The 26035-nt window shown below is 37.0% G+C and overlaps 1 protein-coding gene across 1 annotated transcript in view; it reads right to left on the bottom strand.

Moving 5' to 3' along the window:
* The window catches only part of LOC122802796 (matrix metalloproteinase-20-like), a 407448-nt gene extending 386467 nt beyond the window's left edge, over positions 1-20981 (bottom strand). Inside the window, exon 1 of the mRNA XM_044072589.1 lies at positions 20817-20981. Coding sequence (XP_043928524.1) covers positions 20817-20942 — 126 coding nt within the window. The 5' untranslated portion in view covers positions 20943-20981. The remainder of the gene's footprint in view (positions 1-20816) is intronic.
* Between the last annotated feature and the right edge of the window lie 5054 nt (positions 20982-26035).

Genomic DNA, 26035 nt, shown 5'->3' with positions numbered 1-26035 from the left:
GTCAGTATCATGGGCTAGAGTGGCAACTTCATTGCACAAAATCAGGGTGAGAAGTGTAGACATATGCATGCATTTTTCTTTCTCTAGGGAAGTTATTATGACAAGTTATTTCAAGAGTGTTTGAGAATTGTGTGCATATTTTTCACCTTAGCAAAAGAATAGACATACCTGCCTTTTGCCTCAGGGGTAACAAAAGGGAGTAAGGCTTGATCATGTTTCTTAATAAAAAAAATGAAGAAAAAGGGACAGAGTGATACAGTTCCTGTGCCTCCCTGAGTATGTATTTGCTTAGTTGATAGCCCATTTATGTAATGTAGTTTTAATGTGGCCTATCTTACCTTATTACACTCTCAACTAAAAGTTCAAAATGACAGCATTCAGTTTATTTTTGATACAGCCTTGTGATGCTTTCTAAGTAATGTGCACATAACAAATGATTGTAAAGCTAATTTTAACACTAAACAATACCACAAAATAGCAGCTCTTGGTGTACAAAAAAATTGCAATTCTGTGGGCTTGGGAGAGAACAGGTAATAGTCACAATCAAGACAAGAAGCATGAAGTGAGTCAAGATCGACAGACACCGAGTTTAAGAACACTACATGCACAGTGTGTGTATGTGAAAATGAAAATTAAGCTGCCTTGTGTCTATTTTTATTATTTTATTGATTTAACATTTGTTTACTAGGAAAGTCCGACTTGGAACTAAGCCAATTTTCAGAGGCAGCCTGGGAGAAATGCTCCAGACTCATGTCTTTGTAACGTGGGAGGAAATTGGAGTACCCAGAAGAAACCCACATGAATGCAGGGAGGACATGTAGACTCCTCACAGAAGATACCCCAGCCAAGAATTGGCCTGGAGAACCTCTTGCTGTGAGGCGACAACACTACTGCTGCACCACTTCACTGTCCACAATTTTAAGGACATAACATACTATGCTTCTAGACAGTTTGTATAATAAATTGTATGCCAGCAATGTACAGCCAACTTGCTATAAGCAATAAAATAACAAGAGTAATGTTTGCTTTTCTGCTTAAACTATTCCTTCACATTTAAGAAAGACGTGATGAACTTGGCAACTGCAACAGTATGAAATTAAATGGTTGTCAATTCAAAGAGCGGTTACAGTCTCTCAATAAGATGACTACAATAACAGATCTGTCTTCAGTATAAAACATAAGCTTTAAGCTAATGAATTTCTAGATTCCTGAATTTTAAAGGTCAGCTGAACTATTTTATCTGCCATTTAATGTTTATATTACAGCTTGCAGACTGGCCACGGTCACATCCTTCTGAAATTAACAAAGCAAACATTACTTATATTTTACAGTCTACTCATTGCAATGTAAAATAGACACATTACTGCACGTAAAAATCAACTACCAACCATTAGCGGACCGGAGTTCTGCTGTGGCGACTCCTAACCGGGAAAAGCCGAAAGACGCAACAACTAAAAGGAAAGCTAAAGCTAATCCAGTCACCTTGGATGACAACTCACTTGAGGACTTTGACTAAGAACACAGCATAGAAAGAATGGAAAAAAATGTTCATAATAGTATAAACCGCAGCATTTTCAGGAGCTAAAGAGATCCACCAGAATAAAAGCCAGTGCAGCATAGAATTCTTACTCCAGGAGCAGATAGCACACCTAGGTGACACTAAATAAATTATGGAACTCTATAACATCTGTTAGTGCCAAGATAAATATTACTAATTCAAAAATATCTCAGAGTTTATTATATGACATGCTAGAAGCCATAAATCCACGTATCTCCTCTATGCCTTTCTTTTTTTTCTTTCAATAACAATTTATTATTTTTACATAAGAGGTAACAAGCGTTAGAAACATGACTTTTCCAAAAGGAAAGATTCACAACACAATGAGTACATATTCAAAAAATAAACCCATTAGCAATTAATACCTCTCATCTTAAGAAAGGAAGAAAAATTATGAAAAATTATCATGTACAACTATATACACCTATATACAACTACTGCATGCTTACGAAATAGAGCCAGGTAACACAGAGAAAGCCTTAGATGTCTGGAATATCAACAATTGTAAAGTTATAAGTGATGATAATATTATTAATGATAATAGTGAGGAATAGTAATGTTGTTAATAGTGCCGATGATACTAATGATAGATTATAAAAACAGATGTTAATGATGTTATTGAGGAGGGGTGAAACCAATTATCCTAATGTAGTATAACCCTCAGTTTTAGTGATTATACTCTTCTCTAATCACCCTGAATAATAGCAAAGATCAGGTTCCAAAATTTCTAATAATAATCTTTCTTATTAGGATTCTTTAAAAAATTTTTTTGTGAAGATATGTATTTTGTTGCCAGATTTCCGAAGTTTTTCCAGGATAATTTAGTATGATCCATCCAGTTTTTGGTTATATATAGTTTTATTAATAAACATATTGTGATAAGTATGTGAAATTTTAATTTAGGAAGTTTAGTTTCAGTAATGCACAGAAGTGCCATTTCCCATAATAGGGTGGATTTCTGATATCCCATCTTTTCTAATCTGACTTTAAGGGAGTCCCAAAGTTTGTATGTATTATTGCAAGACCAGAGGATGTGCCATAAGTCAGCTTGGGGAAAGGAGCAACATGAGCATGCTGGGGACTTTTTATGATTAAATTTATTTAAGATGCATGGTGTGAAGTAAGTATTATTATTGATCATCAGTTGTGTATATTAAAGCTTTTGGAAAAGGGAGTACTTCAGAGTGGATTCTATTGCTTCTAGTTTATGGCCCTCACTTAAATCATTATTATATTGACTCCAATAATTGGAGAATAACAATACACTTTGATATTTAGAAGTTGTTAGTGCTTTATAAGTGTTTGATAACATATTTTTGTTTTTGGTTAGGTTGTTTATAATGTCTATAACCTTAGGTATGTCATTTTCAATATTAGCTTCATGTATAATTATAGATGTAAGAAGTTCTCTGATTTGACATAAAATAATAGTGTATTTCTGTCCAAGTTTTAGTTCATCTCTGAGTTCCAATAGTGATTTCTCTTTATGTCTGTGTATATCCCATATGATGCAATCTCTGATTAAGGGGTAGTCTGCTAGGTTAAACATTTTTTTGTTTAGTCTTAGATTGAGATTCATATGGATTGATTGGAGATATGGAGGGGAGGGTTTTTTCTAACTTCACATATTTTATTAAATTTTGGAAAAATCTTTTATTTTTTCCCTCAATGTACTGTTAATAGATGAATTACTTAAACTTTCAGCTGATAGAAAGGGCAAAGCTTTAGGGTTGAAGTTATTGTTTTTAATATTTTTATGACTGATTTTAACCCATAAGGGATGCCATGTGACATTATTCAGCTCAAAATGCGAGATTCAGATAACTCTATTTGCACATATGACCCAGTAATAAAGGTGAAAATCTAGCAAACTTAGACCCCCTCTTGATTTAGGGGAACTCAATTTCTCATATTTTATCCTAACAGAGTTTGGGTGCCAAATAAATTTGGCCAGTTCCTTGTTGATCTTTTGAAAGAAGTCATTAGGGATAAGCAGATATGAGGTATTGTATTGATACAGAAGTTTGGGTAAAATGTTCACCTTTATGATTGCTACTTTAGATAATAAGGCCAAATTAAGTTGCTGCCATCCATGGAAGTCTTTCAGGATGCCAGTCCATACTTTCATAAGATTATTCTGATACATGGACAAAGAGGTATGTTCAAATTGTATTCCACGATACTTGAATGAGTGTTTAATTTTGTATGGGGACTCAGCAAATAAAAGCTCTTTATGTTATAACGGGTTAATGGGAAATATAAGTGATTTATTATGATTCACTAAATAGTTTGAGACATTTGAAAATGTTCCAGTTGTATAATTTATCCTCTGAATGTCAGAGATAGGACGTTCAAAATATACATTTAAATCATCTGCGTATGCTGATAGACTAACTTTTACATTAAGACATTTAGGGATAGAGTGAGATGTGGTTTGAACAATTGTGAGTAATAGGGGTTCCAAGATATAGGCTAAAAGGATGAGGGCATAAGGGGCAGCCCTGTCTGGTTCCATTCAGTATTCTGATAGGATTAGATAATTTCCTATTGATGTAAAGATAAGTACATGTTTTATTATATAAAGTTTCGACAAAATTGATGAAGCGTCTAGGTATATTGAATTGTGACATGGTCACAAATAAGAACCTCCAACTTATTCTGTCGAAATCTTTGCATGCATCAAGTATTAGTCCTTATCTCCGGTTTTTATCATTTCTTTTGAGATGTAACATGGCATCCAAAGTTGATGTGTTAGCCCACGCCCTCCATGCCTTTCAGTTCAGACTTTCTATTCATAATGCTGGCAATCCCTCTGCACCACTATACAAAATATTTACTTACCCTCCCTTCTACTTTAAATTACATCCTGAAAGTGAATAGAGGATTTTCTGGAAAATATCGATTACAAATGCAGTCTGTGTTTTTACTAGCTGCACCCCAAAATATTAAAACAGAGAGTAGCTTATTTAGCCAGACCTTTAGTTCATATATACAGCTTATGGTACATGGGTATTACCTCCTAGTGTCAAGCATTATCTCATTACACATCTGTCTAAAACACATCTCAGGTCTACTATTGATTACAGACTATTTGTCTCTTAGTGAAAATACTAGAAAAAATTATTTACAAGTAGTTATTCAAGTATAACCAAACATACATTCTGTTAACAGACAGACAATAAGCTTTGCATCCTAAATACAGCACAGAAAAAGCAATTATCTCCCTAAACTCACAAATATACCCAAAATGGAGAATGGAGTTCTGACTGGAGCTATCTTTCTAGATTTAAAAATAGTCTTCGCAGCAGCTTATCATAATGTCTAACTAACTCAGCTCAATGACTACAGATTTTCTCCTATAGTTATAACTTTGTTAATGAACTATTTATTTGACAGAATATTCTCTATAGTTAGCCAAAACCCTTACACCTCAAATACGTTTATCTGTAATGGTGTACCAGAAGGTACAGCCTTAGGCTCACTTCTTTTCTCATTTATGTGAATGCCCTTTCATTGGATGTTCTCAATCTAAATATTAGTGTATGCTCAGAAGATATGGTATTGACAGCTGTACATAAATCTATCTCTCAGCTCGCAACCAGGTTATAGAATGACTAGTCTTCTGTTTGAAAATGGTTTACCAAAAAACAAATTAAACTGTTACAATCTGTGGAACACAAAAAGGACTAGTCCAAAGTATGACACCCTGCAACACAGCCTCCTCCCACTGGGATCATAATTCCCTTCTAACACAGAACAAAAGTATCTGGGAGAGCTAATCACACTGAAAACTCTGCTGCCACAGTAGTACAACAGCTGAAAGTGGCCTACATTATATCTTACCAACCAACTATGGAAGGTCAGCAGGAACTTGTTATAAATGTCTTCACTTCTTAGGTCGAATACGCTTTATACATCATTATACCCTGTGACAGATCATAATGCTACTGCTCTACAGACAATACAAGCTAATACTACTGAACGCCACTTTACATCTATTCAAAAATAACATAGATTCCAGCAACATCAAGATCTTCCTATTTCCTCAACACTCTTACCTTTAAGCACCTTAAACATAATTACTACCCTCCTCGATCTCAAACTATCAATACATGGATCCTTTTAGTCATGTAGAAACAACAGTGTCATAAAGCAAAACAGGAACCATTTATCACTAACAGTATGAGACAAATCTTTTTTCAGGCTTGATCTTGCTTCTTGAGGACAGACTGTCTAGTCCCAAAACTATGTTAGATAATCCCACAACCTTTAACAAACAAAGTCACACCTAGCCGTTGAACATAAATGTAATTGCTTTAGAGATGCTAGCTAAAACAGTATAATGTTTCTCAGATTCCCTCTTCTCTTTTTCCTATTAAATTCCTTACAGTCTTAGTTTTTGTATTGTAATTCTTGTGAAAAATACATATAATTTAGTGTTCTAGATTTATTCATGCTTATTTAATTTCTTTACTATGTTTAGCTTAATTCTACTTTTGTTTTACAACATGAGTTTATAGTACTTACGTTTTATTATTTCTGCATTATTTAAACTATGATGAAAACATTTCTGATTCAGAGACAGCCCTAATGCAGTGTTTCTGTGGGCTACCACAAATGCTACTGAAGCATTATGGGGAAGTGACCTTTGCTCATTAGCCATGTTCTCTCACATGGAAATGGCTGCAGAAAGGTTGCTCGTCCAGCCATTAAAGAACACAGCCATATCTTCATTTTCACCCCTTACTTTCAATGGGTGAGATCACTTTAGAGGTAGATGCCAGGGAATTTAGCTTACAGGTGGTGGTGGTACTGGGTGCCTGCATGTGGCTATATTTGTGAGTGAATAAAGAAGATTCAGCTGATAATGTGTGTGTGTGTGTGTGTGTGTGTGTGTGTGTGTGTGTGTGTGTGTGTGTGTGTGTGTGAGAGAGAGAGAGAGACAGAGAGAGAGACAGACAGACAGTGTGTCTGCCAGGGTGGGGTGGTTATAGATGGAAATTAGAAAGGGGATAGATAAGATAGGTGTGTATGCATTTGTGTGTGTGTGTGTGTGTGTGTGTGTGTGTGTGTGTGTGTGTGTGTGTGTGTGTGAGAGAGAGAGAGAGAGAGAGAGAGAGAGACAGAGAGACAGAGAGAGAGAAAAACAATGTGTCTGCCAGGGTGGGGTGGTCATATATGGAAATTAGAAAGGGGATAGATAAGATAGGTGTGTGCATGCGTTTGTGTGTGTGTGTGTGTGTGTGTGTGTGTGTGTGTGTGTGTGTGTGTGTGTGTGTGTGTGTGTGTGTGTGTGTGTGTGTGTGCACATGTGAAGCTGTCATTTATAGGTTCATAGGTTCATAGGTTTATACTAGGCTATCTGCCCTAAGGCATTTATAAGCCTAGCCCAAATTATTGTTATATGAAAAATACTGTGCCCATTAGTTTGTTGTGCCTCTGTCCAGCAGTGACCCAGAGATGATATCTCCCATCCACAGGTCTAGATTTCTCTTGAACAGAGTCAGCGAGCTCTGCCTCACATGGACCGGGATTTTATTCCACAGCATAGGGAGTCTCTGAGTGATAAATCTATCCCTCCAGCACGTCCTATTTATATCCGTGCTAAGGTTTAAGTCTGGTTTTGGTGGATTTGGATTTTTGAGGTGGAGCATGTCCATTAATTCGGGTTGGACATGGCCTTGTATGTCAGGCACATGTCACCTCTGAGCAGACGGCGACTGAATAGAGCTGGAGTTTCTTCAATCTGGCAGCATATGACAGATTTTGGAGTCCCTTTATCCTTTTGGTGAGGAACTTTTGGGGTCTCTCCAATTGCTGCAGATGTCGGGTGAGATACATCCCGAATGGGGCATTGTATCATTGGTCTGATAAGTGAAGAGTACAGGGAACAATGACCTCACTAGATCTGGATGTGAATCCCTTCATGATCAGGTGGGCAATGTAGAAGGTCTTTCTAACCACTTTAGCAATGTGAGTGTCAAAAGAAAGGCCACTGTCAACCTGGGTCCCCAGGTCCCTGATAACCTCTTCTGTGCTTAGTGGATTTCCACCTATATGGTAGCTTGGGGTTACCTTGTTTTTATGACTATACATTTTTTAACTTCAGGCCATGGCTCTGGCACCAGCTATCTGTTTCCGTGAGTCCCTTCTGAAGGATATCCGTGTCCGATGCACTTTCCACTATGGCCCAGTTTGCAGTCATCTGCAAACTTTGGCCTGTACTTAGTAGATGCCAAACAATAGGGACCGAGCCCTGTGGGACACCACTTGTGACGGCTTGAGTCTGACACAGCGCCAGCAACTCTAACCCTGTGGGTTCTGTCCTTAAGCCAGTTTGCAACCCATCTTGTGACATATGGGTTTACATTTGCAAGGTCAAGGTAGGCTGTATGGACTGCCTTTCCCTCATCAATGGCCTTGGTGACTATTTCAAGAAGTCGACCAAGTTCAAAAGGCATGATCTTCCCTTGACAAAGCCAAACTGGGTCGGGTCCAATGTCTGCAAGTCCCCTATATCTTTGTTTATGAGCTCCATTATGATCCTCTCCATAGCTTTGCAGACTAGACTTGTTAAAGTGGGACCACAGTTGCATCCTGTGGTAAGGCTGAGATTAAACAGCTGCCTTTTAATTCCTCATTTAGCACACAGCCGGGGACACCATCCGGTCCCATTGATGCTGTGTTTTTAGCTTTAGAGAGAGCAGCTTTCACCTGCGCATTTGAGATGTCCGGGAGGCTACACTCGGCTGGGATAGTTATCTCTCCTTTAGGGGAGAGGGGTGAAGTTTGCACTGAACCTGTCTGCCAGTATGTTGGCAATGTCTGTGGGTTCAGTGATTTTTGTATCATTTTGGACTAATTCTGAGCATATCTGTGAGTTTCCACCCAGGTTCCTAACATAGCTGAAAAAGGCCTTATGATTGTCCTTTGAATCCATGGCAATTTTTCTCTCAAAATTGGCCTTAGTTGATTTTATGAGTATTTTTTTACTAATAATGATCAGGGGTGACTTCCCTTTTATGGATTTTGTTCTATCATGTAATAGCTTTCTCCTCTTATTGTAAAGTTTGTTAATGGCTGGGGTCCACCAGACTGGACGTTTGCCCTTTGTGGAAAGAGTCTTGACAAACAGGCATCTCCTGCAATATTTGGAGGTGACACTGACGCCAAGGAAATATTTGTGTTAATGTCAAGTGACTTATAAAGTTAATAGATAGCAGTTTTTGCAGCACAGAAGACATAAGGCAGTTGGACCACTAAGGGATATGAAACGTTATTGCAGGTCATTTAAAAAGTTTATAGAATAATAGGTTTTGCAGGACATAAGATGTATGGTGGTAACACGAGACATCAGAGACCCTAACTCATTCGAAAAAATAAAGAAGAGGAAAAAAGCTCCAAACCCTGTACCAGTGGTATAGACTACACACCCTTTCCTAAGTAGAGATTTAATTTTCTGTGTTAACACAAGACACCAGGAATATTCTTGAAATATTTCCCCTAAGACAGTTAAAAAAAGTTTCAACTTCATATCCTTGATTTGGGAAGGATCTTAATATGGTTTTAGTTCTCTGCACCACAGAGCAGGTCTTGCAAGAAGAGCTATTTTATAACTAATAAGAAGTATGAGTCTAATGTGTGTTATTACTGACTGACAGTACTAGTCCATTTGTTAAGGGGAACAAGGCAAGGAGAATGCAGAATCGGGGATGTTCTATACAATCAGAACAACTGAGATTTGTTTGTGGTGGTGGTGGGGTGCTGCCATATCACTTAATGTCCAAGCTCTTGATGGACAAAGCTGAGAGAAAGAGCATATAACACAGGGAGATTTAATCATTAGTATGCGCCACTTAAACAGTTACCTGAGCAACAGGTGCAGCATCCCATTGCACGTTTTGAACAATAAGGGGAGTAAAACCTCTAATGTCTGGCCGTCTTGCCTGACTGTAATCATCTGTGATTTATGAGAAATAGAGAAAAAACATTAGAGGATACATCAGGAACGTTTTGTAAACTAAAGAACAGGTAAAAAATGGTGGGTATACCTTTGTTCTGTTTTTTTTTTTGGAATGTGTACATGTGTGTGTTTGAGAATTTCTGAGGAAATGCTTGTGCCAGCATGATGCATGGGCTGCTGTTCTTACCACAGCAAAGTGCTGATTGGCACTTAAGGTAATTACCAGTTATTCACAGTAATTTCAGCTAACATGTCTCTGAAATGCATTTTCTGTAATCATGGTAAATGACCCTTTCAGCAGCAACTCCTATTGACCATGGTGGGATTCTTTCTGAATCTGTTATGCTATGTATGTTTTTATTGCATCTGCCTTGTGATGCAGGCAGCAGCATGAAAGGGTCTTGCAAAAGCCCAATCAATAAATAATTTGTAAAATAAATATGCAATAGTTAAAGTATTAAACAGTGCAAAAATACAGCTTGTTTATCTGCTTTAATGTATAACTTTAAAAGACAAGAATACAAACAACCTTGTAACTGAAGCCAATATGATATCAAAACATGTTGACAATTTACTCACTACGTTCATCACTTAATAAAATGCCAAATCAAATCAACAGGTCTTTCATCAAAATGAACTTTGAACTGCACATCATGATAGTAAACAGATGTTCATGTAGGCAGTGACATCCCCCCAGTCACTCTCTCATACTAATAAGAGCACACACACACACACACACACACACACACACACACACACACACACACACACACACACACACACACACACACACACACACACACACACACACACACACACACACACACACACACACACACACACACACACACACACAAGCACATGCACACATGCACACACACACACACACACACACACACACACACACACACACACACACACACACACACACACACACACACACACACACGCACATGCCTGGCTACGCACACACACACACACACACACACACACACACACACACACACACACACACACACACACACACACACACACACACACACACATACACACACACACACATATACATACACACAAACACACACACGCACACACAAGCACACGCGCACATGCATGCACACGCACGCACACACACACACACACACACACACACACACACACACACACACACACACACACACACACACACACACACACACACACACACACACACACACACACACACACACACACACACACACACATACACCAGTTCCCCAGTCCCCGTGGTATTTGAATGTCATTATGGCACTTTTGGATAGTGTATCCTTCCACCCTCTTCTCCAAACTGCTGTTGGTGCCATTATGGCATAAAGAGTATTCTTGATGTCTACTGTACCCCCTCTGATACCTACACTGCCATTGAAGCCATCACAGCACGTTAAAGAGTATTCCCTAGTGTCTAGTGCATCCATCCAGCCCTCAATTTCCATTGGACTGCCAGTGCCATTACTGCACATTAAAGAGTATTCTCTGGTGTGTAGTGCATCCCTCAACCCCATGATCCCCATTGTGCTGTTAGTGCCCTTACAGTAATTTAATAATATTTCCTGGTGTATAGTGCATCCCTCCACACCCCTATACCATACTGCCACTGGTGTCATTATGTCACTTTAAGAGCATTCCCTGGTGTTTAGTGGTTCATCCCACCAGGCTCTTGTTCAATATTGCAAAATGGTGGGGCTGTCCATGTAGATACCTTCTTGGTAGGTGGTTCCAGGGAGAGAGCACATGCCTAATTAGCATATTCCTTTCCCCCAGAATGTCGCATTAACATTCAGTGCAACCAATTGGCAAGCCCTTCACTGTGGTGCAGTACGTAAGGGTAGTTGCTGAATCAGGGTAAAGCAACTTGTATAAAACAAAATCCAGAAGTGACACCACGGATAAGGCAGCAAATGGTGGTGTCACTTCTGGATTTTGTTTTATACATTTTGGACTGTTTTTTCAGAGCTGCTTTGTCCTCTAGCTGCTACTTTCCTATGTAAAGCAACTTGTACATGGAGGTGCACGTATTGCAGTACCTTCTTAAATCCCCCTTCACTGTTTTGTATTGTGAGGTTAAAACGAAATAATCAAACTGAAATAAGTTAAAGAATGTGCCTAATTAATCACAAGTTTGTCAGCATGAAAAAGAAAAAAAAGTATGGCAGAGTCTAGGTTAATTTCAAAGTGCATTCAGCTTGATATAGAAACATTTAAAGGTCATAATAATGTATATGTGTGAGGCAGGCAAGGAATATACAATCTCATGAGATTAAGAGTGTGAACCATAACTGATTTTTGCTTTCCCCTCCAAAAAGCTGTAAACAACATCAGAAAATGATAAATATATGCAGGGCTATCCTTAGCAACTGTGGGGCCTAATTTAGACCATTTTGGTGGGGTCCCCCAGCTGACCATGCCACTTATTATCCTATATCCTCTCCAAATCCCTTCTTCTATCTGGCTTCCAGTACCTAAAATTATTTCAAGTTAGGTATCAGAAAACACATGCCATTATCTTATATTAAAAACAAAATAATACCTTCATTTATTATTTTATATATCTTTTAAGCAACACTAAGTATACTGTGCTGCTCTGAGGTAAGCTCAATCGAAACATGGAACCCAGTAAAATCTTCTGACTCATCGGTCTCCAGCTCCTGTCTCCATGCCCAATGTGATGGGATGCCAGAAAATCTGGGTCACTGAATGTGTGGGGTGGGCATGATGGTTGTGGGGAGATGGGGGCAAAAAGAACATGGAGATTTTCTAAACTCAGTTATACATTCTCATACCAGAGTAGCCCCTTCTCCTTTATGGGTTTACAATCACCTCCTGCACCTGTTCTGAACTGTTGAAACCCTTTGACTATTTAATTCTCATATCTTATTGCAGTCATAAAAATATTGGACTTCTTCAGAATGATTCATAATAATAATAATAATAATAATAATAATAATAATAATAATAATATCAGGTGTTGCATTAGAAGTGGTATCACTCACACATCTCCACACTTATAAGTGTTTCTGAAAGTTTATTTTTATTTCCTTAATTATTTCCTTAACCAGATAAGTAGAATAATGCTTGCAGATCACTTCCAGCCATAGCTCTGGCCACAAGGGCAGCAATAAGGATTACATGCAAAAAAAAATTAGGGTAACCACTAAACAGCATGTTTTGGTAGGTAGGAAGGAATTAGAATGCCTTAAGTAAACCCTCATGGATATAGGGACAACACATAAAAGTCACAGAATGTGTTCAGCTTTCTGTAACACACTTCACCCCAAAACTCTTCTCCAGTCCATTTCAACCATTTCTAGCCTTAAGTTTCTATTTGTCTGTCCACATTTTGTATGTGGCTCTGAAATTATGACATCCTTGCAGTACCTTTATGAGTCAAGCTGTTTCTGTTTCTGTTACTGCCTTACTTTTTTAACTGAGTGGACATTTTTTTTATCAACCTCTACCTCCCTTTACTCAACATACACAATTTGTGCTTCACTTCTCTTGGATTATTTTCCTCCTGTTTGCATCTGGAGCAAGTATTTTTGCCACACTGTTGAAATGCTAACATTCTATAATAATCCTTAGTGATTTGAAGTTACCTCACATCACTATATCTGTTCATTTTTTCCTTGTGTTTACTAATATTTTTTGCCATGCTGCCTGAGGCTGACTTTTCCACAGTTTTTTTTATAATTATATTTATTTAGAACTAGTGATATACCCCAAGTCAACAAGACAGTACCACTCTCAGTCTTCATATTAAACATGTTCTTACTATCTTTTGCAACAGTACATGGAGTGACACGCAAAACTAGATGATTAATTTGACCTTAGTTTGGACTGAAACCCCCATTCAGTTCTCAGCAACAGCAACTAACTACTATGGCAGAATGAACAACTAACACCGTTAGTCATACAAGTCTCACTAGACTGCAGTGTTAATAATGCTATACTATCCAGTAGTGCAGTGACAGACAGGAAATGTCGACCTCTCCACTCATGAGACTCATAGCGACTGCGAAAGCAAGACAAGTAAGAAAATGCCTCACATTTTGCTGTAACGGATGTAACACCTCTTAGGCATACCTCTCACCCTCTTAAAGCAAGAAATATGGACAAAGCCATAAATAAAAGTAGGACAAAGTCCCAAAAATAGGGGCACATTTTAAACATGGCTCCTACAAACTTAGCAAGTTGATAGATTAATAGGTTTTGCATTAGCATGAAATTTCAGAAGGGTATAAAGTTTGAAACTCCAGGGTGTCCATGGTGGTATAGGGATGGCAGCAGTGGTGCATGGGTTGCCGCTGTGGTGCAGAGGTTAGCAGGGCTGTCTCACAGCAAGAGGTTCTCAGGATTGATTTGTGGCTGGGTTGCTTTCTGTGTGGAGTCTGCATGTCCTCCCTGCAGTCACGTGGGTTTTCTTCGGGGTGCTCCTGTTTCCTCCCACATTCCAAAGACATGCAGTCGGTGGATTGGACACTCTAAACTGGTGATAGGTGAGAGTGAGTATGTGAATGAGTGGTACAAATGAACTACTGTGGCAGGGCTAACCACCCAGTGGTGTAAAACCTTGGCTCGAGATGATTGTCACTGCTGAAGTGTCACCCTGTCCCCATGTGCAAAATGGGAAAAGAGTTTGTGGATGGATGGATAAAGTCTAAAACTCAAATGTCTGTTATTATTTTTTAACGTCATTCTTTTTAATGATTTCCCACTAATATGCAAGAAAACTGCAATTTTATGAAAAACAGACCAAAAATATGAGACAAAAATCTGGACAATCTGCGGAAATCTGTACAGTTGAGAGGTGTCTAAAGCAAGTCTTGTGGACCACATAAGATATAATGATTTTGCCATAGCCAAGTATAGGGCCTCCTGTGGGAGCAGGGCCTTATTGGGCCACAGAGGTCCATCTGACCTAAGGCCAGCCCTGTGTATATGCGGTCTTGCTGGAGTCAAGCAAAACTCCCATTGCTGTTGATGGGGCAGTGTATCAAATACGCTGCATTACTTATTGTTCAAATAATATGCAAACTTATTACACAGGAAAACACTACTGAATGTGTGTGTGTGTGTGTGTGTGTGTGTGTGTGTGTGTGTGTGTGTGTGTGTGTGTGTGTGTGTGTGTGTGTGTGTGTGTGTGTGTGCACGTGTGTGTGCTTATATGTGAGTGTTTGTCTTTGTGTGCAACTAGACAGCCTGCAGGGATGTATGTACCTCACGGCCATATCCCTAAACATTTTATAAATTAACACAAGTGACAGTGTAGGTGACACATGGAGTCTCTATTTAAACATGAAATTATTTTTGAGTAGTTAAATATATGGATCAAGAGACTTACGTTTTTGATTCTAAGACACAGTGATAAAATTCCAGTACAGTAACATTCATGCTTAGGTTTGTGCAACTTTCTTCTTCTTCTTCTACTTTGGTGCTCTCTAAACTATCACTTTAACTTACATCTGTTGAACTCTATTTAACATAACGCTGACCCACTATTTTCCACGTTTTAACTCCACCCTTACATCTTTATGTTTGCTCTTTATTTTTATAAATATGCACATAACTTTATATCTCTATGTCACCGCTTGTTGGGCTGGCCATAATCCATGTTTATATGTGCACTGCATGGAAAGATGTACTTTATAGTAATAAATATTTTATGTGGATAGAACAATAATGTTTCTCCTGCTTTGTCTCAGGCTGTGACTGAAATTGGTCGATCTTGATCAGTGCTCTAAATAAATAAACATAAATACCATTCTCCATAATATTGCAAGACTTTTTATGCCATATATTGAATCATAAAGGTTTGCTTAAACATGTTGCTAGCTCTGCATTTCAGTTTGCAAAAGACAGAGCAAAGAAGTTCACACAGTTCAAAAAGCAATTTGGAAAAGTATGAAGTGTGTAACTAGTTACAATATACATGCACAAGATACGATTTCAGATATTCACCAGGACAGAGGCATTATCTTTTCCCCAAGATTAGTATCATATCACAAATTAAACACTTCATAAACTGTATGAGTCAGATATGAAAAACAAAGAAAATAGCCTTCTGAGGATTACATTACATTAAACAAAAGCAAATGTAAAAAAGTTTTAAAAATGGAAACTGAAAAATAGTTTGCCAGAGAAAAAAGCCAGTGGATTACTGGTGGTGTCTTGTGTTTATGCTGACTCTCTGGCAAACATTCAAACTCTGTCATTTGCATTTTGCTGTAGTCTTTAGCAGTACAGATATCAAAGAAGGACACAGTATTGCATTACAGGCTGGGCCACATACTTGAGGTATTCACAGAACGATATCAGCTATCAGATAAAACCCAAGCTGCTAGACAAAGCAATTAGAGACTGTAAGCAAGACTATAGTGGGAAGATAACAAATTCCATTATCTGTATCTCAAATGCAACATTTTATAACACCCAGAGATGTTTTTTAAGTTTATAAACCTTATAAAATGTATTTAAACCTAGACATAACACCAAGATAAGGCTATTGCCAATAACTCCTAAACAGACTACCAATAACACTGTTAATATCTTGATGTTTCTACATAAAGAAAGTATCTCCCTTGATGAGGAGCTCATGTAACTCCAGATGTCATATATTCATAGCTCAGGGAAATGCAAGGCACTGTAATACAGATGAACAGTAAGAGGGTCTGCAAGCCAAATTGTAGTAAAAAGCAGACTAAACACAATGCAAAGGTATCAAATACATTTACTGTAAATACTGCAATATTACAATAAGGAAATATTTAGAATACATTGAAAGGCACTTAGGGAACCTTGCTGAATCTATGGTGGTTCACCTTTCAGAACAAGTAAGAAAGTGTGCCATCATCAAAAAGGCACTAAAAAGTTGAATGAGTCATACAAAGAGGCAGTCAGAGTGAGGCATAGATTTTATATATATGTATTTCTCATAAAAATGCCAGCAAAAATAAATACATTCTACAGATTATCAAGCAATAACAGCAGGAAAAATAAGAAAGCTTTTCTACCAGGCTGGTTACATTTGTATTACGTAATTGAACTTCAAGAGATCTGGAGAGTTGCAAAGATTTTTTTTTATCCTTTTTAACTACATTGCATGCGACTGTACCCTGGTAGTGGTAGTCATGGATTGTATAATACTTCTACGCTCCCTTCCATAGGTGGAAATGTAAATAAGAATAGAATTCATAGAACTACTAAAGACACACAAGTGAGAAAGCAAATAGTAAACATTTCAATCACTCAGTTTATCTTGTCATAGAAAGAAAACCTTCAATATAGTTGGAAAATACAATACCCTATTCATGTCAAAGTTTGCAGCTAAGTAAATAATAAAAACCTGATATGATTCGATAATTGTACATATAATGACTGTCTAGAATCCTGAAGCAGAACTACTGGCCACTGTTATTAAGCGTCTTGTATTCCCTTCAGTTTGTCTCTTTTGCTATTGAATTGTCAATAACTTTTTTTGTTTACAGAACAATAAATACTGAAAAGCCATTAGGAGCATCTGCAGTCATTATAATGATTTCCACCACAACATTAAATTTGTTACTGCATTGTTCTTATCCATTGTGCCTCTCACATGCTCTATTTTAATATATCATCATTATAAGACAGAGAATAAAAATAACATGAACAATGTAAAAATGCAACACTGTAAAAACATAACAGCAATAACAATATTCACCAAGTATGTATTCACATTTATAAAAAATATCACTTATCAAAAAACTGTGTACAAATTTATATATCTACATATGGCCAAGATGTTTGCAATCTTTCATAAAGCATGTTCATCCTTTTTCTTTGTAACTTTCTGTATCTACTGTCCATTATGACTTGTACTCTCTTCTTTTTATTTGGACTCCAGCAAAATGTGTTACTAAAGCACAACTTTTTTATCTGTATCACATTTAATTTATAATAGTGTTCAATGCTTCTTATCATTTTTAGATGTTCTATATGAAAACTTATCTTTCAAAATTTCCTTGTTATTGCTGTTTTTTGGACAAATATTAACAATAATCATATAGTCAGCTCTTCCTTTTCCCATTATGTCAGTTCTTCCTTCTATGTCACCATTCCAAAAGCTTCTTAATAACAGATTAAGGGTTTTCTGCATATTTCCTCCCGACCTTCAGTCGCTTACTTCAATCTTGTCTGTGCCATTCTACATTCCAAAAACATATGTAACATCACTGAATCCTCCATTCCACATCTTTACTTCCCTGGCTTCTCTATCCTACATCATATTATTGTGTGTTGTACCAAAAATGTAAAATCCTTGTCTGCTGATCACAAACATAGGTTCATTTCCCAAGATGGTGGATAGTTTACCATGCCAGGCTCCATTCAGTTTGTGTTACTCCCACAAGCATAGTTTCCTTAACCTTCCATACCCTCTGTAGTTTGATACCCACACTCTGTATTGTCTAAAGAACACCTGCTGTATGCCACTTTATTAGATATTGCTGACCAAGAGCACCAAATTCTCTGATGGCAGACTTTGCAAAAGGAGGACAGAGATTTAATTTTCTATGGCTAGAATGAATGATTTTAGGGAGAACAATAGGTTCTGGAGGGTGGTTTCATATTAACAAGTGCTGAAGATCCATGCAGATTCTCAGACTTGTGTTCAGAAGTATGAGAGTCTGCACGGATCTTCAGAATGTGGCCTACAATATTGCTAGATCCCATAGTAGGTGAGTTATCTTCTTTGCCTACAGATATACATCTACACTGCCTTGGCCTTGAATAACATCAATATTACATGGTGTATCTAATACTCTTACTACTAGTAATAATAATAATAGTAATAATAATAATAATAATAATAATAATAATAATAATATCCACATACATCCCTTGCATATTTCAGCTAAGTAATTTGCCATTAAGGTTGTTAGCACAATAATTCCATCTGGTAATAATTATTCTTTAAAGAGCAATGGCATAGGCATTTAAAAGCTATGCTTAGACTTAAATAACATTTTTTTTATTTTAACACAATTATGTGGTATCTCACTGTGGTCTAGCATTCATAGATTAAAACCAAAGGGACTCCATGTCTGAAGTACCAGTGAAAGTAAAACTGGAGAAGCTTATTGCTTTTATTTGCCATATTGCAGGGTATACATCTCATTATATTTACTTTTTTATTAAATGACAAACTTAGTTTGTAGTTTGAATGAATTATTAGTTTTACCTCATTATTATAGACAGTGTACTAAATTGTCTAGTACTTAAATGTAGTCTTACTGGATTGCTTGCCGTATATACAGTATGAAGAGCACTGGTTTGTATGGTCTGTACATTCTAGAAGGCTGACTTACACTACTAACCTCTTAATAACTTATGCAGATCAGCATAACATGTGGTTTACAACAACTGCTGCAAGAAGTTCAAACAAATTCATCGGTTGTTAATGTCTTATTGCACAGCAGTGCTGCTGACGAGCAGGAAAAAGAGCTGAAAAAGCAAGTTACATTATCCCATGGCAAAGATGTTTTGCTAACATGTGCATTTTCGAACCAGACTTCTCAAATTGCCCTACAGGTTTATGATAAAAGGTAAACAACCAGAAAAAGACATTAAGTAGAGTATGTATTTTGATTCTATAGGAAGATACTTATTTTTTTCCAAATTAAGGGGCATATGTTCTAAGTTTGGTTCACTAGCTAGTGTTTTAGTAAACAAAAGATAGGTTTGAATGGATTTGTTTGTACTAAACCTTGCAATCATTCTAACATTCCAGGTAGATCAAATGATAGGGTCAGAGATATAGCATGTGATCTCACTCTGTGGCTCAGAAGAGAAGCTAAATATAGCAAATGTTCTAGAATTATAGCTACGGACAAAGATAAGATGCTTTTCAAAGTCAAACTGACTGACATAAAACTTGCTCTGGATGTTCTTTAGTTTCCATATAGGTGGCACTCATGACTCACCTGAGTACTGAACACATGTGACTAAGATTTAAACAGTTCTAGCAAGGCTCTCTTTGCATGAATATATGGCAAAGTCAATTGTTTCCAAAGACAGATTTAATAAATATAAGAAAAAAATGCCTTTTACATCACTTAACATTTGATCCGGCCTAATCAGACAAATCGGAAGTTAAAATCGCATCCCATTCTTGAAGCAGGCACATCCTACACACCTGCCTTCCATTTCTGCATATATAGTGTATAAAGTTAAACATGTCATTATAATGCTATTGAGCACTCAAGTTATGTTTGAAAATACCCCACTGGAAACCGAATCCTTGTAAAAAGTGTATATTCAGAAATTATGCCTATTGAGATCAGTGATAACTTATCGTTTCAAGGTTATGAAATTGGAAGATGCATGAATAGTCATCAATCTGAGTTTAGGTGGGCAGTTTCATTACTGTCAATAAGTCTGCAGTGTAGTAATTTTCTTCATATATAGACTAGAATTACTGCTTTTCATCAATACAGGAATGCCCATTTGAAATAAAAATGTACTAATGAATGGACAAGCATCATTTGTCATTCTCAAATCACATATAATACCATCATCCATGGTCACTGACACTGCTGGTCAGGCTAACTTCCTGAAATGGCATCTACTAGCAGATTATTATTTTACAAGTCCTACTTTTGTAAAAGTTAAATAAATAGCCCACATGCAGATACACACGAAACTATCTATCAAGGAATCATCTATTAAGACAGACTAGTCCGGCCACTGTAAGCATATACTGACAGGAAATTGTGTTTGATATGCTAGCATATCAGCAATATGGACAGAGTTTCTATATTCTGCACACACATAAACAGACATACACACACACACACACACACACACACACACACACACACACACACACACACACACACACACACACACACACACAGCATGCACATGTGTGCACTTATACACAAACACACAAAATTACAGTCTTGTGTGTGCACATAGACACACACATATGTGTACACAAATGTATAAAATAAATAAATAAATAAATAAAAAAGGAAGAGAAAGACTGCTTCTGATCCCCTTCAAGGAAGACTAGAAAATCTATGTGTTTGTAAAAAAATGCACGTCATGTAAACATTGGCCATAAATTATACCAGATTTTGAGAAAGTAGCCTGGTCTACAAACTAAGCAATATGAGTTCTATATTACATTTTTTTAATCTTAGAGACGGCTTTATTTATGCATTTCAAAATGATAATCTATGTTTATGGTTCTGTCATAGCTGAAAACATATGTAATTTACCAACCTGTGCCATATAAAAGTTCTTCCAGTTTTCTGTTCTTTGTCCTGCAAAAAGAGCAGGTGCTGCAGATGAATGTACAATACTTATTACAAAAAACATTAAAGAACAGACAATATGATCAACCTCCATTTCTCCTGGAAAAGTTAGGTGGAAGAAATGCAAGCATGTACTTTGATTCTGAAGTACTTTTATAGACCTACACAAGTCTATAAAACTAGTGCCAAGATGATTCATGTCTCAAAATGTAATTATAGGGCTGAACCTGTAGATGAATGCTTACAAAAATGGTTAGGCTAATGCAAAAGTTTTTGCAAGTGCCACTGAGGAAACTTATGAACAGGGAGTAAATCCCCTAATAGTTATTATAAAAAGGAAAATGGACCCCTGAGTTCTGCAACTGGTTTGATTTAATAATGAAAGGTACCTTAACTAGATATTTATTTCATGTGCATGGCTAACCTTAGAAGCTGCTCTTAGTGAAATTTACTATAGAACAGAATGCATTTAGAAATGCAGCCCCCGCCCCTTTTTAAAAGTTATTGGTCATTCTAGTCATGCTGCTGATTTTATTAATATCCAAGCATAGCAGATAGCTTGTAGTTTGAACTTTGTTTATGTTTGAGAAATGCAATGTATTATGTTGTAGCTTGCATATTGACAGTGGTCTTTCAATACATGCCGGAACTCCATTCACAAAATGCAGAGGGAAATGAATAGAGAACTGATAAGGGGGTTCCCTTCATGTATAGGGATACCACTAGTTCCATAGGGACATGGGCTGCACCACGAGTGAAGAACAGATTGGTCATTCCTTTCACCAATAGGAACAGCCATATTAGAAATATTATACAGAATAATTGGGAATTATTACAAATGGATGACAATATTAGGAGTTTAGTAGATGACCAACCTAATATTGCATATAGGAACATGAAGTCCCTCAAAAGAATCTTGTGCTATGAGAAGCCCCAAATTAAGAGGCCGCAGTCACAAAGGGTAGGCACTTTTGCCTGCCAACATTGTAATCAGTGTAAATATATAGCTGAGGACAATAACTTTATACATCCACACACAGGTCAAACCTTCTCACTTAAAGAATATGCTGATTGTAGGACCAAGGATTTGGTATATGTGGCTCAATGTCAATTCTGTGGGTTGTTCTATGTTGGGAAGACCAACAGAACTTTACGTGAACAAATAAGGGAGCATTTATATGCAATTAATAAGGAGAATACCAATAATGCCCTAGCCAAACATGTATTAGAGCATGGGTCACAGCATAGTTTTAAGTTTAGGGTGTTACAGCTAGTCACTAGATCCAATAGGCTTGGAAATATTAGAGGCTATACAGAAGAAATTGAGAACAAATGGATATTGAGACTACAGGCACATAGATATGGGTTAAATGACAAAATTACGTTGAAACCCTTTTTAGCGTCTAAACCATTAAAGCACTAACAGATTTTTGATGCATATATGTCAACTTTTTAGATATTGAATTTTTAAAGTTTAGTAGGGATAAGTAATCATACATGCATTTTTTGAGATGTATAAGTTTATGTGTATGCTGCATTTTTATGGGCTGGGCAGTAGTGATGTCGTTGTAACTTTGTTTAATTAATTAACCACAATGATTAGAAACAGGTGGTTTGTGAGGTATATTTAAAGATGTATTTTCATTGATGCTTTATTGAAGTCTGAGGAAGCATCATAAGGACGTGAAAGCGCTTACTTTCCACTGGTGTTTTTTACTTTTTGGAACTGTGTTTTATCGTGAATAAATCAACTGAATTTTACTGGCTACGTGAATTTCTTCAGCTGATGGTGTACCTTTCAATTTGGAACTGAATTGTAGTTTGAACTTTGTTTATGTTTGAGAAATGCAATGTATTATGTTGTAGCTTGCATATTGACAGTGGTCTTTCAATACATGCCGGAACTCCATTCACAAAATGCAGATTTAGTATAGTGCATACTTTTGTCTTCTGCAGATAGGGAATTGATTATCAGATACAACAACAAGAGAGTTGACATAACAAAATGCAAAAAAGTTACATTTTTTAAATAGCAAAGTCCCATATCACACAGCATAGGATATAAATGAATTAAAAGTAATCAAGCATCGAATTAGATAATGCACGACAGAGCCCTAGCTGTCTCATTTACCGTCCGGTGCCCATTCCTGATGTAGGGTCTTAAACCCCCTCAGCTCCTAAGTGAAGAGCAAAAAAAAAAATTTGATTTCAGTTTGCTCTGTAGCAAGCCATTTTGTACATTGGTACATTTCCACCAATTGGCTTTCTGCTTCCTAAGCTGACCTACGCCACTTCAGCTAAGAGTAAAAAAAAAAAAATCTCTTCAGCTTACACAGTACAACATTGATTGGTGCATTGGTATTGGTATATTTGCACAAACTGGCTTCTTACTTCCTACAGCTGCTCCACCCGCATCCCTCACAAAAAACAAACAACAAAAAAACAAAAGATCACTTTGGTTTACACTATAGCAAGCTGATTGGTACATGTCTACCAACCTACTTACAGCAGACTCCCTCTCCCTCAGCTTTTCAAGAAAAGAGAAAAGAAAAACAAAACAACAACAACAAAAACTTACAACGTGAAACAAAACAAAACAAAAAAATGCTGAAACTAAAAAGTAATGAAGGAAATGCACTTCTGTATTTCTCAATTGTGCCCTTTGACACTTTGCCATTGGAGCAATTGCGCACTTTTTCCTACCCTTGCTATGGTACTGATGCATGAGCTCAACTGCTTAATACCCACTAAACTGTATCCTCTTATTACCATGAATATCCACTGAAACAAAATAATTTTTATGGGCATTCATTTAGCTACCTCTCTTTACCTATGAATTCTGTCTAGTCACCCCTCCCATACCTTTAGTATTACCCCTTCATTAAACCTTCTCTGCCACATACCTCACCAAACTTATTTCATGATCTTAATAAAAGTGCAATAAATATTTTGGTTCTGGTTCCTGTTGTTTTTTTATCCAAATTTTGGTTTGCTGTGTCTGTTGCTGTGTTTGTTATCTCATGATCTTGTCTTTCAGGTCAGTATATTTGCATCTATTATAGTACTGTGGTGGTGGTGCTGCGGTAGCGTTGTCGCCTCACAGTTAGACGTTGCCCGTTCGATCCTCAGAGCGTCTTCTGTGTGGCGACATGCGCGAATGGGTGTTCCTTCATTGAAGGTTGTGCGTTAGGCCCGGCAAGCCAGCATGTAAAACTCTACTGCCAATCATTAGTGGACCGGAGTTCCGCTGTGGTGATCCCTAACCGGGAAAAAACTGAAAGACACAAACAAACAATATTTGCTTCTATTATCTGCCATTTTTATGTACTTCTCAATCTAGTTTTCTATCTTATGACTCAATAACCCCCATCTTCTTACCACCAGTCTTCTGTGCCATATAAAGTACTCCATGCATCTCTCTTACCCCACCTAGAGCAGCCAAATCACCTATCTTTGAATGTAGTATATAAATCTAAACCTAGAAACTATTATTAATATTGAACACTGTAATGTAATTGCTGTACTTATTTTGCTTTTGATTGTCGACACATACCTTCTGTCCTGTTGCTGATTATTTAAAGCCTTTAGCCATGAATTCAACATGTACAACACAAAAAAGATATTTTGTACTGTAATTTGTCTATTAACTGTTCTTAATAGTCAAGATATTTTATTTGTTTTTGCTTTTGGTTTAATAGTTAAGACTACCTGCTCATTGGTGAAATGTGCACATTTTGTCTCCTAACCATTAGCTGATGGTTACTGGTAACATTTTTATTAAATTTGTATTCTTTCTTACTGTAACCTTTTGTAAACTTAATGTATGAATTTTGTGTGGAGCTTTTCTCCCCAGGCCTCCACTGAAGAGGAGCTTGTGCCTAGTCAGACAATCCAGGTAAAAAAAATGCTAATAAATAAATACATAAATAAATAGATAAACCTCTTAATAATGTGCATATTTGGATAAAGGTCACATATGTATTTATGTGGAAGCATGTGTGAGAATGCATGTAAAAATGCTCAAGTGTAAGCCAAGGGTAACATTAAAAGATTAAAGCATTGTTTCAGCTTCAGAATTTTACAACAGTCTGAGTCTATCAACTTTGCCCTTAATTTAAACATTTACTGGTGCAAGTTACTTCTATTTCCTGTCCCTTGCCTTGAACCACAAATCAAGAGACTTAAACAGAAATATATATGTGTGACAAATATCATACAGTTTCATAATAGGACAAGCAATAAAACAGCATTTTGTTTCATTCAGTGCAGGTTGTAATAGAAAGGATTTAACTAATCAAGATTACTCGACAGAAGATTGTGACATCAGGCTCTACGTGCTGATACCTGGGTTTGAATAGCAGTCTGGATAATTAAGGGTTAGAAAAAAAAGATGGAGGAATGTAGCCTGTAGTCCAATCAATATGCCTGGGAAGAGAAAAGAGGCATCTCAAAGATCTGTATCTCTATACAGCGATATACAGCTGATGAAATTTCACATCAAGGCATTAGAAAGTCACATGGCTAAATGGAATGTTGGGACAGAAAAGGAGCAAGCGGTCGAAATGCAGAGATGAAAGCAAAAAAAAAAAAAAAGTATAGAGGGCCCTAATATTTTCCAATCTGATTTAGCATTTTCTGTTTTGGTGCTATAAGTAGTAGAAAAAAATGTAGCAGCTGAATAGTAAAAGAAAAAAAATCACTCCAGGGACATGGACCATGTTTTAAAAATAATAGTCAAAACATTTTATGCAACTTTCATAAAACAAAAAAAGAATACTATTCAGAAAATCTATGCATGCAGCTATTGTCCACCTTCAGCTTGGTGACTTATTATTTTCATCTCATTCTAATTCCCCTACCCTAACCTACATATCTTTTCATTTTGCCTTAAAAAATTACAAAAAATCAACAAAGCCCTTAATGAACTTGCGCTCAAGTCATTCAAGTTCTGGTGGTCATTCTCCATAGTTCCTTAAAGTCTGCAAAGGCAATATTTCTCAACCTATGACACCTTTAAGTACTCTCTATGCCATTGCCTTTTGTTTTAATCAATGGAAAGAAACAATCCTTGACCCTCACCAAAACAAACTCCCTTCCCATACATCATGCCAAAATGCCTTCCTAGCCAAACCTTTGGAAATGACTTCTTTTTAGGTCCCAGCATGGCTTAACATAAGGTAGAAGCAC

The sequence above is a fragment of the Protopterus annectens genome, chromosome 5.part0 (genome assembly GCF_019279795.1).
Source record: "Protopterus annectens isolate FY-2018-M chromosome 5.part0, PAN1.0, whole genome shotgun sequence".
Lineage (NCBI taxonomy): Eukaryota > Metazoa > Chordata > Ceratodontiformes > Protopteridae > Protopterus > Protopterus annectens.
The sequence above is the reverse complement of the archived record's forward strand: the minus strand, read 5'-3'. Positions and strand labels throughout refer to the sequence as shown.